We start from the raw sequence: 14,708 nt of genomic DNA, 5'->3' as shown, positions 1-14,708 counted from the left end.
CCTAGTTTGGAGCTGAAGACTCTAAAAAGAGATACAAATGATATTTATAAAAAGTTAACATGTCATCGTTGGATGTCATCATTGTAAAACTAAATGTTTATCTGGAGGGTAGTAAAGAGATCATAGTCCATGGGATACGGTTGAACATAGAGATTTGGGGGGCAGTAAAATAAATAAAATTATTTTGTTTATTTTTGAATATTGGAAAGTTTTTCACAATGAAGTAAAGTAAGTATTTTTAAAATGAGATTTTATAAGACCTCTCAATTTTTAGAAGAATGCATATCCTGGTTTAAGAAAGAATTAAACCTGTTTTTCACCAGGATTAGGCACTGAAGCCAGGGCCTTACTCATACTAGACAATTGTTCTTCTACTGATCTGTATTCCTCAGCCCAAGATTTGATCTTTTAAAAAGTGAAAGTGTAGGTTTGCAAATTTGAAAACTAGAGGTAAGGGAAATCCTGCACATAATAAACATTTCTGTGGTCAATGCAACTTAAAAATTATTACATTTATATTTAATATGTGCTTGTGTGTATGTGTATTGGGGGAGGGGAAACAGTGAACAACTTGCAGGTGTCAGTTCTCTCTCTCCACCATGTAGGTCCTGGGGATGAGACTCAGCTGTAGGCTGGGAAGGCGTGTGTCCTTACTCACTGAATCGTCTCTTCCACCCGTCAGTGCAGAAGAGAGGTTGAGTACAGTTTATAAGCTTCAATTTCATCGTGGCTATAGAATCTTTTAGCTTCAAGTCTCTCCACATCCAGTTTGCATGACTAAGGCTAACTCACTAGAAATTAGTTGTTAATTTTCAAATATGGGAACCTTACCCTCACTACCAAAAGTCTTGTAAAGCCGTCCAGGGGTCTGAGTTGTACTTAGGGTGATTATTTCACAGATTTTGTTTAAAATACTTTTTCATGGATTTGTGAAAAGTTATTTTTTTGTACTATACGAAATTAGGTTAAGACGCAAAAACAGAGTCCGCATGTAATAAGTATACCCGTTGTTTCTACTTCAGGTCTCTGAATTCTCTAAAGCTATAATGGAGATGTATAGATAGCCATTGATTCATATCTCTTGCAGGCCATGCAATAAATTGAGTTATGGCTGCTAAATAAAGTCCAATTTTAATAATTGATCACTTATGGAGATGGGCCAGACCATCGACGAAACCTTTGCTTTCCAGGTATAGCCCTTAGAGGGTGATGCTGCCACCTCAGGTTCACTCTCAGTCTCAGGACCACCCGTGCTGATCTGTGCACCTTGGGTGTTGGGATGAAACGCATAACGAGGGCCCACACTGAAAACTAGCATTTAAATGATGGTTCCTCAGCTGACACACAGACAGTAAGATTTGAAATGAGAATACTCTTATATGAAGCAAGGCAGATAGGAGCAAGGGCCAGATGCTAGAGATGGGCTTGGGGTTTCCATGCCAACTCACTTTTGTCCGGAAAAAGAACTTCACAGAAGGAGTACACAGGACCAGAACTTGTAATAGATACTCCTTTCTGTGTTTTTAAGAAACCCTTTAACAAGTAAAGTCCTATTGAAATAGTTTATTAGTAACATGGGACAAGCAACAGAAAAGGAAAAGAATTGGATGCCAAAGGAACACACAAACTGTAGTGATTATCGTCAGAAAAGTGCCTGGAATAGTTATTGGAGGAAAATATCTTCATGACTGAGCCACAGCTGATTTCCCAAGTTTGCATCACAAATTACGAACAAAGAAAAAAAAAATTAAGGTAGTACAGAATCTGAACCTAATAATAAAAAAATGCATTTCCTAATTTAAGTTTTGTAAAGGGGTGAAGTTAGACAACACTAGTCATAAAGAAATTCAAACCTACATAAGTTCTAGAAGCATCGCAATCTGAGAATGAGAGAGAAGCAAACATAATCAGTAATTCCTCTAAGCGAAATCTACCATCTGAAGATGCCTGGTTTGTCTTGACTTGGCCAAGCATGTTGGAAAAGGAAAAAAAAAATTCTAATGACAATCCATGCACACTTGCATAAAAGAAAACACTGTGGCTTAGATTGCACTTGTTTATGACTATGACAAAATAGAGAAAGGAAAGAAAAAAAAAAAAGAGGAAAAAGAGGAGGGATGGAAGGAGAGAGGAAAAGGCCTTGCTTTCCTGATTTTTTTTTTCTTTTTTTGCAAAAATTGTTCCCAGCCTTTCCTTTAACAGCCAGAGCAGTTGAAAGTTAGAGATATGGAAGACTAATGTGTGATGCCTCAATTTTAAAAGTCAGGGGCCAGATTCATCGTTAGGTAATTTTTAGAGTTCTTCAGGTAGATCTAAACTGATCACATCAAATGGAAATCGGATCTTCTTTCTCATATGGGATTTACCACTAGAAACCAAAGTCTCAGTGATGAAAGAGGAGGAAAAATTAGATACTTTGAAAATGACTGAAAGTGTAGGGGATGTGGAAATCGGAGGCAAGAACTTACTCAGAAACCCAAGACTGAAGGATTAGATAAAAAGCGCACTGTGGGGACATGCACCAGCCAGGGAAGAAAGAGGAGAGCTTTCAAGAACCAGGAATTTTCACTTTGATTTTTTTTTTTTTTATGATTTTTAAAAGTTAAGGAGATGTGCTGAGTCAGGATGAGGGCAGTAGAAAAAGACAAGGAAGTTCTTCCTTCTCACGTGATACTACTTTCTTAATATTTCTTAAGATAGTCCCTCAAGGATGCCCAGCAATACGACCAGCAGTCGCTGTGGAAAGGAAAGAGCAAGGGTGTTCTTACTACAACGTTCTGCAGAAAGGCTGTTTGTCTATGAAATCACTCTTGTTCGGTACGTGTTTTCCACACCTGAATGTAAGCATGAGAATTATGAAGGTAATAGGATTTGTAATCCCAGAATCTAATTATAAGCTTTTCATAAACTTCAGCACACATATCTCAATAGGATAATGTTGGTATTACTCTGTAGGTGTATGATGGACAGCCTAGTGCTGGCTGGCCAGTAACGTTTCAGTAGGAGAAAGCAACAAGGGTCAGGGGAGGAGGCCTTGCAAAATAGGCACACGTATGAAAACAAAAACAACCTGCAAATACTCTATAATAGGCCTCCTATTTTCTAATTCTGAAATTGGGGAGAATATTTTTGATTAACCGAATGGGTTAAATCTAATGTCATCTCTTTAAACTTCACTAAAAACTAAAATTAATTCTCAATTTTGAGTTAGACTTGACTTCTACTGGCAATCTGAAAGCTTAGGTCTTATTCCTTTGAACGGTTTTCCTTCCTCACCAACAGGTCAACTTTGGTGTCTTTGGTTCCTAGTATTTTTCTTATGAAGACATTTCTCAATATTTGTTGGATAAGCCTCCCTCCCTTCTCCCCAAAGTTGATTTTCATTACTTGGGGGTCTTGAAGTTTAGGAATTAAGTATTTATAAATACAAGAGATTTCTTAACTCTGGTCCTGAAATCCTGTCTTTAAAAAAAATCACACCAATAATACTATATTTTATTTAAAATACCACCAGCAGCAACTTTCCGGAGCCTGGGCATCCTCCTCTCCATCCACCTTCCTTTTCCAGTGTTCTCTCTGAGTCCAGCCCCCTCCCTGTCCATCAAACACCTTGCTAGGATAATACATGCCTGCAGACTTCTGTATGTGTTCTCTCCTCTGGAACAGCCTTTTTCTAAGTCATCTACTGTGCTGCTCTGGATCTGGGAGGAATATGTTCTAAAACTGTTTTTCTTCTGTAATATCTAACTGTACTGTTAAAGTCATAAAGTGGTTTTAAACAATGTATATGGATTTATCCATGAAAGTATGTATTTCTTTTACAAACTAACATGCAACAATTGTAAACTACAGGGGTTACTTAATTAGGAGGAAAAAAAAGCTTGAATAAATTACTAACATTAAAATAAGAAAGGGAACATACGATTATTGGAATTTAGCTAATATTTGTTACAGATTATAAGAAAATGTACTACAATTTATGGGAAAAGTTTTCAGTGATCTCGTAAGGGGGAATCATTAAATAAAATTAAATAGCAAAACCAAAACACCCCCCCCAACCCAAACAAACCAACAACAAACATGTTATCAAATGATGGAGTGGTTTACTAAAGTACATTGACCCTGTTCTTTCTGAAGGTATCAAAACACTATAGCTGCTCATGAGATTCAGATTTGATAGTCACGGGTTGAAGAGACAATAGGGGGTGAGAAGAAACAGATTGGCATGGCAGAAGACGCAGAAGTGGAGAGCATGCCACAGCAGTGTGGATGAGCAGAATATGCCCCCCAAAGGCCCTTATGGTAGCATGCTACATTTTGTTCCTCAGGGCAAATAAATAGGTTTCTGCTTTATTTCACTGAGTGAAACTTTTTGCTCTGAAAGTAGCAAATGGGCAGAGAATATATAGCTGAATTGTAGTTGGCTGGCACAGCAGGAGCAAGAAAACCTGGGTTCACTGCTCAGCCTTACAAAGTATCAAAACAAAACAAAACAAAACAATGTAATTGCTCACCTAAACCTCATAAGGGTAACATAATACCAGTCCAGAACCATGACTTACAGATAAGGTCAGCCCGGAATCCAGTTTTAGCTTTGTGTCAGACACCATACTATAGGAGAGAAATCAAATTTTATAAAAGTAGTAGAACTTTAAAGTTTATAATTAGTGTCCATCTTATTCTAGAGAAGACGTAAATGGCAGAGTTGATCCAGTATGGAATTTCACAGAAACTTGGAAAAAGTTTATAATCCTTCTAAAGAGACTATCAGATAAAAATTAGTTTTTGCTTTCAAGAGTTCTTTTCTTCTTTGATTTTGTTTGTTTGTTTACTTGTTTGTTTTCTGTTTTTTTTAGCTTCTTAATTAAAATGCACTGAGAAGTACTTTTTAATGGTATTTTTTGGAGTACATAAAAACCATAAAGGACTAGAAAGGGGTATGGATTGAATTTAAACTGTCTTTATAGAGAAACAAATCAACTGTGGGAAGAACTATGCACACCTCTGCTTTGGGAACAAAATACAGGATTTCTAAACAAGAACTTGTATTTGATAAGCATAGACATTTTGCATACACATGCACAATAAACGACTTAGCAATCTCAGTTAACCGAAATATTCTATGCTTGATGTTAAAGAAAGCGAAGTGATTTGGTTTTGTTTTTTTCAAAAGATAAAAGTCAAAAGAATGGACTTAGCAAGATGCAATTTAACAACTAGGGCTAAAAACAACACATTTTTTGGACTGAAAGAATTAGAGAAATCCTAATTTTTGTCAAGCACTCTTTATATTTTACGAAAAACAACCATAGGAATTAATTTAAAGGCAAGCTTACAACTGTTTTCAAAAGAAACTAAAAACATTGTCAAAGTTAGCCAAAATGTTAGTAATGACATGTTTAGAAGGAAGCAGGCTTTCCTTAAACAGTTTTTTATTTTTGTTTTCAGTCTCAAGAAAAAGCTCCCATGGCTTCTGCATGGAAAACATACATGGTATCATGCTAGCCTCCCATGTCTCCTAACACCTACAAAACTTTATCCAGATACAGTTTACATTACTTGCCAAAATTTGATTTTTACCTCTCAAGGGCAAAACATCTAAGAGGAAGAATTAGATTAGTGTTGCGTGCAGAACCAGCAAGCCTCAAGTAGAATTTTTAGTTCTCAAAATCTGTTCATTTAAAGACCTTCTCAATGAAGTACCTAAATTATTTGAAGGACATAATGCATTTTAAAAAGTTAAGATAAAACAACATTAGTCACATAAATAAATACAATTGCAAAGGCATATAAAATATGTTTTATGCCTAATTATTCAGAAGCAGGCTACTTTACCTAACATTGTAAGACTAGGATTACACGTTTTAAAAATGCAAACATGTCCAGATTCTGAGGCTAGCCACACCAGTTTAGGGGCAGATCTTATAATACTGTAGCATTAGGACCAATCGGGGTAACCTCTTATTTTTATTGAGTTACAAAAGGCAATTTTACATCCATGATTCCAAAGGGGGTTGAGACGGTTTCCTCGTGCTCACATGTGTGAGAATGTCTGGTGTTTTAGTGCTCTTGCAGTACAGCCTAAGGCGGCTGCAGCATTTCCCACTAGGAAGGCAGGGAGCTAGGAGGGTGCAGGGCTTGAGGAAACAATCCCGGAAAACCACAATCCAGCTTCTTGGTCCTTACCTCACAAATTACCTTTTAAAATCAGACCCATAAAATGCAGCTTATTATCTAAGAAATTCAAAGAGGATCTTTTGTTAAGGATTAACAAAAGAATGACTAGCCTAATTCTCTTTAAAAGGCCAACCTTTAAAAAAATTGAACTCTCAAAGTCTTTTTGGAAAGTGCTTAATTCATCTGGAGATAAATATCACTCGGTGTCCTTGTTTTTTAACAAACGGCCTTTTCCATTGTTTCCATTAATTTCACCCATATTCGTTTTAAAAATAACAAGGCCCCTATCCTCATCAGCAAAACACAGATGAACGATGTATCATATAAAACCAGTAATTACATTAGGATTTACGAAAAGATTTTTGTTTCTGCTTTTCGCCAGTTTTTAAGAAGTCTTCCCGTGATTAACTGTAAACAGGAATGGTTTACACCGTAAATTAGAAGCCATTAATTAGCATGACGAAGTCAACTGCAAGATACACAGATAATTTAAATTATTTAATCACTAATCACCTTTGCTAAACTGTAATATACTCTTTCAATAACCTTCGGTAGGTTATCGACCGTGTCAGTAATTTACCTCCATATCAGTTAGAGATAAGTATTAGCTAGCGCCCTTTCCTTTCCTTCAGGTTTATATTAGCCCTTCTTGTAAACACTTTAAAAAGCTTTAAGGTTCTTCACTTCCAAATCCCTAATTAGCCATCACTAGCCTTTTTGTAATAAGTGGGGGAAAAGATGAGCTGAAGTACAAATCTGGAGTTCCTCTTGCCCGTTTATCAAAACAAAAACATTTTTTTTTTTTAAACGAACGCTTCAGGCGATGGTAGTAATAAAAGAAATATGCAGAGGTGGCTTCGGGGAATAACGGGTTTGCAGAACGCAAGTGGCTCAAAAAAAAAAAAAAAAAAAAAAAAGCCCGAACCTCTATTGCAACCCACGGCACTCCAATAAATTACACAACACTTGCCCAGGCTGCAGAAATATCGCAGGACAAGACTTACACGGATGCCAATCCGCAGCATTTATACACATGCACATGGCAAGACTGAAAGCAAACACTAGCGTTCAAGTCGGGCAGGGCAGCGCGATCCCGACTTGGCCCAGCTTGAGAGTGCTCGCTGAGAGTCTCTGTGCGTGCGTGAGAGTGAGCCCAGTCCTCCCGGCATTTCCCCTCTTTGAGCAGTTTTGCTTCATTTGTTTCCTATTTCTGCTACATAGAAACTAACTTCCATCTCAACCCAGCCAGCGCCGCTGAATAGAGCCTGTGCTGCGGCTCCGTGTGCGTCAGATCCCTCCGCGCAGCCGTGCCGGCCCCCTCCTCCCCTCCCTCCCTTTCTCCCTCCCGCCCGCGGCCTCTTTAGAGAAAGCGCCCGCCAGGCAGCCCGCCGCTTCGGCTCCGACATCTCCTCGCGCTGGAAATAAATAAATAAGTGGCGGCCCAGGGCGCGCGGAGCGACGACCGCGCGGGCGCGGGCCTAGGCCGAGGCACTCCTTTTCCCGCGGGGGGCGGGGGCGGCGAGTGCGGGGCCGCGAAGGCGCGGACTCCTTTCTGCGGCGGAGGGATCCCGGCGGAGGCGGCCGCAGCCGGGGCCGCTGCCTGAGAGTTGTTGTTTCCTCCTCCTCCTCCGCCTCCGCCGCCGTTGCTTGAATGGTGGAGCCGAGGCTCGGCTCGTGAGCACACACTGACAGCTACAGGGCAGGCGGCGGCACCGTCCCCGCGTCCCCTCGGCGGCGGGGTGTCCCGCCGGCGGCCCCGAAGTGACCCGCAAACATGTCTCGTGAGAGGAAAGGCCTCTCGGAGCTGCGATCGGGTAAGTCGGGCGCTGCGGGGCCGCCGCGCCGGGCGGACTCGCCCGCGGGCCCCCGCCCCCCGCGGCCGCTCAGCCCGTGTCTCCCCGTCCTTCTCTCCCGCGCAGAGCTCTACTTCCTCATCGCCCGGTTCCTGGAAGATGGACCCTGTCAGCAGGCGGCTCAGGTAGGCGGCGCGCGGCGCGGGGACGGGCGGGCGCTCGCGGTGGCCGCCCGCGGGCGTGGGGGAGGGCGGCGGCGGCGGCGGGGCCGCGGCCCGGGGCGCGGGGGCTCAGCGTCCCCGCTTTGTTGTTGCAGGTGCTGATCCGCGAAGTGGCCGAGAAGGAGGTAAGGGCGCGGCGGCCCGGCGCCGTCCCGCCGCCGCACGGCCTCCCCCGGGCCGCTGCGCAAGCTCGGGCGTCCGGCGGGGCGCGGGACGCGGGGCGCGGGGGGTCCCCGGCGGGGCGCGGGGCGGACTGGGGAGGGGAGCGGCGTCGGTCCGGGCCGGGGGCCGCGCTCACCGGGCGTCCTGTCCCCGCAGCTGCTGCCCCGGCGCACCGACTGGACCGGGAAGGAGCACCCCAGGACCTACCAGAATCTGGTGAGACATTCCTAGCGCACTGCAAAGAAACTTTTCCCCGAGTCGAATAAAAATTGAATTTCCCGCAATTTTTTACAGAGACAAAAACTTGGCCCCAGAACGGGAAAAGCTGCAAAGGCCACGGGGAGGGTTGGGAGGCCGGAGCGGGGGCTGCGGGGGGCGGCAGCCGGGGGTGCGGGCGCCCCGGGGCCGCGGGGTCCGCGGACAATTTATTTGTGATATTTTGTTAATGTGCTAGAAATAAAGATACGTCATGAGTGTTGTGCAGTGCAAGGCCAGAGGAGGAGGGGCCGGCGCGCGTATCCGCGCGGGGGCGCGCGCGCGGCGGCGGCGGCAGCGGGAGCGGCGCAAGCCTGGAGAGCGCGCTCGCCAGCTCCTTGCTTGCTCTGCACGCGCGGCCGGCTCAGCTTTCTCCAGCTCCACACAATAGCTGGTGACTAACTGCTCCGAAGTGGCATTAGCATTTCACAAGAAGGCCTTTGAGCCGCGGAGGAACCTTGGCAAGATTTTTTAAAATTTTTTTTCCCCCTTCTCCTCTGTCTTTTGTTTTCTGTAGATTCAGACCCAGATTTTTAATTTTATTTTTTTTTAATCTTTGTTTGGTTGGAGGCGTTCAGATAGATATGGTAGTCACCCAGCGGCACATTGTGCATTATACAAACAGATCTGCCGAAGTATAAACCTGGAAGTTTTAATAGGCGTTTTCCAATTTTGCAGATTCTTGGGGGATATTACCTTCTTTTATTAAAAGTCATTTATAGAGGTCATTGAAGAATTGTGGGTTTTATCTGCATAGTTGCCGTGGGGTGGACCTTGGCTTTTAAGTTTTTGTTTATATTGAGATGTTTTTCTTTAATTGATTGAAAAACAATGTTTTTATAGTTGGTGAGTTTTCAAAGGCAATAATTTACAAACAGTTGCTTTCCATACGTGGAGCTGACACGAGTATGGTGAATGGTAAGGTTCTCTTAGTTTACTTGAGTAAAGGAGCTGCAGGTTTCACAGCCTCTTCTTTGCCTAAGAGAAGTTGATACAGTTGTTTGTGTGAGTGTGCTGCATAGTCAGTCTCACCAGGGCCCATTGAGCAGTTGAAATTTAGGCAGTGCACTGACAACAATGTTTGAGATCAGTTTCTGACTCTTCGAGGTAGTTGTGATTACTAGTGCTTTCAGGGCTGTAGGGTTAGGCAGTTTTAGTAGTTCAGAATGAGTGTCTCTGAGGGCATGGCATGATTGTGATAGCTTTTGCTTGGTTTTGAATATGAGTCGCATAGCTTTCGTGTGTGCATTTTATGATTTAATATAAACCACTGGTTACCGTGTGACTGTTAAGGCCGTAGAAACCTAGTGGAGGGTGTTTTCGTTTCCATGCTTCCAAGTTAATTTTCAATATCGAATTAGGGAAGTTCAGTCAGTTACTTGGTCCAAAGTGATTGAAATTTGAACTAAACTCCCGGGTTTACTATTTGCAGTATTGGTAATTTTTACATTTATGCTTTTTACACAAATCTTCAGTGTATTTCCATGCCTTTCTGGCTGTTTAAGAAGAAAACAACTCTAAAAATACTGTTACAATGATACAGCTTTTTTTTTTAAACCACACTCATCTTTTCCTTTCTTTAAATATCCCACAAATCCCAAGTCATTGAAAATGAAAGTCTTGTTAACTTAAGAATCTTTAAGTAATGCTATGTTTTTTTGAACTAAGCAACTAATAGTGTTTTTGACCAAATAAATGCTGGGAATGGTTAATCAGTGTAGGAATATCACTTTGTTTACTGAAATTAATTTTAGAGGTGGTTCATAGGCCCAAATAGTAATAAAATGAAGTATTTGTAGTCAGTTTTTCAAACTTCATAAATTGTGGTTGTCTGTATGTTATTTATCAAAAGCCACCTGTTTTGCTTGAAGGTGATTTTTCTTGTGAAGAGGTTTTTACCTCAGCAGTTAACGATGGCTTTACTCTAAAGACAGGTAAAATTCTCACTGGAACTTGTGTTTGGTTCCTGCCCTCTTATTTACTCAGCATAGAACTGCACTGGACACAGGGCACCCTTTGAAATGCTTTCACACCCAGTAAGCTGTATGCTGAGGTGTGGGAGAGTATGGGTTGACTTTATGTCACTTTAATTTTGATTTTAGGTAGCTTTAAAACATTTTGATTGTCATGTTTTTGAGCATATTGGTACATATGAAAAATTTGTTTTGGTAAATACATGCATAGTTGCTTAAGTATTCTGTGTCTTAATTCAGTTTCATGACTTAAAAGTTTTTCTTTTTGTACATCAAATTGAATTAACAAGAATTAATTTAAAATTATTTGGTGACTAAAAATGTAGTTTCAACTTCTACTTGAAAATGGTTTGGAGTATTAACTGATAAACTGGATAGTAATATGAGCAGAAAGATACATGTGAAATTGGAATTTTCTAGAAAATCTTTAGGAAAGAGAAATGTTTGTACTTAATGAGTTTAAAAATAATATCAACATTGATAGCTTCTAAATAGAATTCCAATGTCATTCAGTTTTGGCCTAGAGGAAAATGGAGTGTTTAGTGCAGTTTTGAAAGTTTTGTAAGTTAGAAAAGTAAAATTGACACATTTATTTAATATATGATTGAAAAAGGGAATTCTTAACAAGCTGAAAATTTTGTGTTTGGTATTAAGAATGTGATGAATTATTAACTGTGGGAATACTTAAAACATTCTTGTAAAAGTGAATGGAATTTGATGGGATAATTGTTTTTGGCACGATTTAAGTTTATTCAGACTTTATTTGTTAACCTAGTTTTTTTTTTTTTTTTTTTTTAAAGTAAAGGACATTTTTCAAATATTCGCCAGATCTCTTTTAGATGAAGCCAGGTATTAGGCCAAAAAAGTTTCTTGGTTTTTAAATTTTATTTATTTATTTTATTTTTGGGTAGCCTGGCCTTGAACTGTGTGTAGCTGAGACTGACCTTGGTTCTTCTGGTGTTCTTGGTTCCACCCCCAGAGTCCTGATTACAGAATGTTTTATGCAGTGTGGGATGTGAACCCAGCAGCTCTGTGCATGCTTTGATGATGAGCAAGCACTTCACAGTGAGCTAGCTACGTATTCACTCCAACCAAATTGTTGCAGATTAACAAGGTTTTTGGACAGTATTTTCAGTTTTTTAAAATGGGATTTCACTCATCCTAGGGTGGTCTGGAACCTGCTGCAGCCTATACTGACTTTTAGTGCTCTGTCTTCCTGTCTCATCTTCCCTAGTTGGGATTATAGACATTAGCCACTTGGCTCATTTCTTACTTGTGTATCTGAATTGTTAGTTTTTTAGTTCCCCTTCCCAGTTGTCTCCTTAGCTGTTTTATTAAAGCAAGTCGTCGAAGCATTTTTACTTGGGATGTGTTGATTACATTTTATTTGTAAGTTATTCTTTTCAGTTGAGTTAATATTTGCTGATTTGTTGATATATAATTTTGCTTTATTAAAAATAACCATATTTCATTTTCTTAAACTGATTGCATGTCGTTAGAAATCTTTTTGTCAGAGTGAAAGAATTAGAAGTCAGGAGGTGTGGACTGTTGTCTTGAAGCCAGGTGACAATTAGCTTGCAGGTGATAGGAACAAATTCTATAATTTATTACTCTTGTCTTGGTTATTTCTAACTGTATGTAAAAACATGGATGGAAAATGATCTGTAAATATGATTTTGAGTTAGAAATAGCAGTGCTTTGTTTTTTAAGTGCTTAGCATTCATTTTGGTGTTTAACTTTCCAAAATGGAAAGTTAAATCTATAGAAATCATGCCAGTTTGGAAGTCGAATAAATGCTTTTTATAGTACCATTCTTTGGTATTTGGCCTACTTTGGTTTCTGTTCACAGAAAACAACTTGGGGGGAAAGGGTTTATTTCCACCTAGAACTCCCAAGTCACAATTCATCTCTGTGGGAATTCAGAGGAACTGAAGTCACCTGGAGGCAGGAACTGAGTCAGAGGTCTTTGGAGGGAGGCCACTAAGACCTCAGTTTGTTGATTTACTCCCCCAGCTCAGCTACTTTTCTTATACTGCTTAGGCTGCCCACCACCCACTGTGAGTTAGCCCCTCATCAATTTGCAATTAAGGCACCTCACATATTTAGCCTCAGGCTTCTCTGACTGAGGAAAGTTCTTCAATGAGGGTCCCTTTGCCCAGATGTCACATTTACAACTGAGTTTTTATAATACTTCTTGTAAAGATGAAGATTTTTGAGAGAGTAGCCACATTGTAGAATACCTTTGTATTGTTGAATAATTGTTTTTCACTTTGTAAGTAAATAAGTAAGTTACTGGTAACTTCAAATTCAGAGATGAATAGAGGAGCTATTAATTGAATTTAATTAAGTATATGCCCTAGGTAGGTATACATATATTTGTTATGAGTATGCTGATTAAAGTGAAAGTTATTGGATAAAATTTAGAGATAAGCTTAAGGAAAGTGGTAAGGTAATAGATGTCTTCTTTAAACTAGGAATTTCCGGTCTGTATGAGGGTACTTTGAAGACTTGAATATAAGTCTTTTCCAGTTTGGGAGAGAGAGCAGTTGAGAAGGTAGTTAGGTAATGGTAGCATTATACTGTTGTTTGTTTGCTTGTTTGTTTTGTTTTTGTGCATGTCTGGTTTTTTTTCTTTCATTTTTAAATTCTTTGAAAATTTCATGCATGTGCGTGATGAATTTTAGCTAATTTTTGAAATTGTAATTTAAGAGTTTCAATTAAATACCAAGCTTTACTTGGTAGTTTATAAAATTGAGCTTTTAAAATGACCTACAATTATAATGAGGGATAAAATGTGTTAGTAGGTATAAAGGAAATTAGTATGTGCTAAAGGACAGAAACTTCATCTTTTTAATGTATACAGTTATTCTTTTGGTGCTTAGTATCATCCATTTTTTACAAATTAGGTGCACTTATAAAATTTATATGTGTACTTACTATGTGGGTATGAATGTGTGATTGTGGTGGTCAGAACAAACTTGGGGTGTTCTTCAGGTACCATCCACTTTTTTTCCCCAGATAATTTCCCTGGCCTACAACTCTCACAGTAGGTTACAAGCACCAGGGATCCACCCACCTGCTTGTCCTTCTAGTGCTGGAGTTATTGGGGATGCCTGGTATTTTTTAACATGAGTTTTGAGGACCAAACTCAGTTCTTTACTAAGTTTATGCCCCCAAACTACGGAGATTTTAAATGAAATAAGTCCACATGAGATTCTCAATCCTTATATTGCAAGGTGATGTGGACATAAAGGGGTAGTGGAATTGTACCTTTGCTAACTGCATGGCGATGGTTTATAGATGACAAATTGACTTTAAAAGTCTGGAAATAGTAGTTGGTGTAGGGTTGGGTTTGCTCTTGGCTACCTTAGAAGCAGTAGTAAAGGTAGAACTGTGTGGGAGTGTAGTTTTCCATAAGGAAAGCATTTCTATCTGAGATACATGTACTTAGAGCTTTCTCAGCCTAGCTAATACTTTATTTTAATATTTATTTATTTATTGATTGATTGATTAATTATATGTAAGTACACTGTAGCTGTCTTCACACACTCCAGAAGAGAGCATCAGGTTTTGTTACTGATGGTTGTGAGCCATCATGTGGTTGCTGGGACCTGAACTTAAGACCTCTGGAAGAGCAGTCGGTGATCTTAACCGCTGAGCCATCTCACCAGCCCCTAATACTTTATTTTAAAAAGCTACTTTGAAACTTTAGAAAGTACTGCTAATGTACTTTTTAGGTGAAAAAAAAACCCCTAAGACATAGAAAAAAGGTCAGTGACTGTAAAACAATAAATAATTTCTTAAGTAGGTCTATAGAAGTATTTTGCTGTGAATTTGGCTGACTTGCTGTGAAACAGCAAACTTTAAATATTTGGGTAGTTGCGTTACCTTGAACTAGGCCTGGAGTTCTATAGTTCCTGTGGCTGGGCATTTACATAGTGTGAAGGAGGTCCTGGGTTCAATTCCCTGTTCCAAGAGAAGGAAAAACAAACAAGCAGAGGAGGGAAGTCCTACCCTGAGCGGATTAGAGACAAATGAAGCCTTTTCTTTTTCTGATAGAGAGAGATTGAGAATTAACGTTGACTCCTTGTAGTCAGAAGTCTGTGGCCTTTAAAGCCGTAGTCCTT

General features: G+C 40.2%; 1 protein-coding gene across 7 annotated transcripts in view; it reads left to right on the top strand.

The window, feature by feature from the left end:
* The first annotated feature begins 1,574 nt into the window (after positions 1-1,574).
* Positions 1,575-14,708, top strand: part of Phip (pleckstrin homology domain interacting protein) — a 115,510-nt gene continuing 102,376 nt past the window's right edge. For 3 of the 7 annotated variants that reach the window (XM_006511564.4, XM_030244740.1, XM_030244738.1), the window contains exons 1-4: positions 1,575-7,991; positions 8,097-8,155; positions 8,287-8,316; positions 8,510-8,569. In XM_006511564.4, the coding sequence (XP_006511627.1) occupies positions 7,952-7,991; positions 8,097-8,155; positions 8,287-8,316; positions 8,510-8,569 (189 nt within the window). In that variant the 5' untranslated portion in view covers positions 1,575-7,951. The remainder of the gene's footprint in view (positions 7,992-8,096; positions 8,156-8,286; positions 8,317-8,509; positions 8,570-14,708) is intronic. The other 4 variants (XM_030244736.1, XM_006511565.4, NM_001081216.1 and 1 more) reach the window with 4 other exon arrangements.

Source organism: Mus musculus, chromosome 9 (assembly GCF_000001635.26).
Source record: "Mus musculus strain C57BL/6J chromosome 9, GRCm38.p6 C57BL/6J".
Taxonomy (NCBI): domain Eukaryota; kingdom Metazoa; phylum Chordata; class Mammalia; order Rodentia; family Muridae; genus Mus; species Mus musculus.
This window is presented reverse-complemented; position numbering and strand designations above follow the sequence as displayed.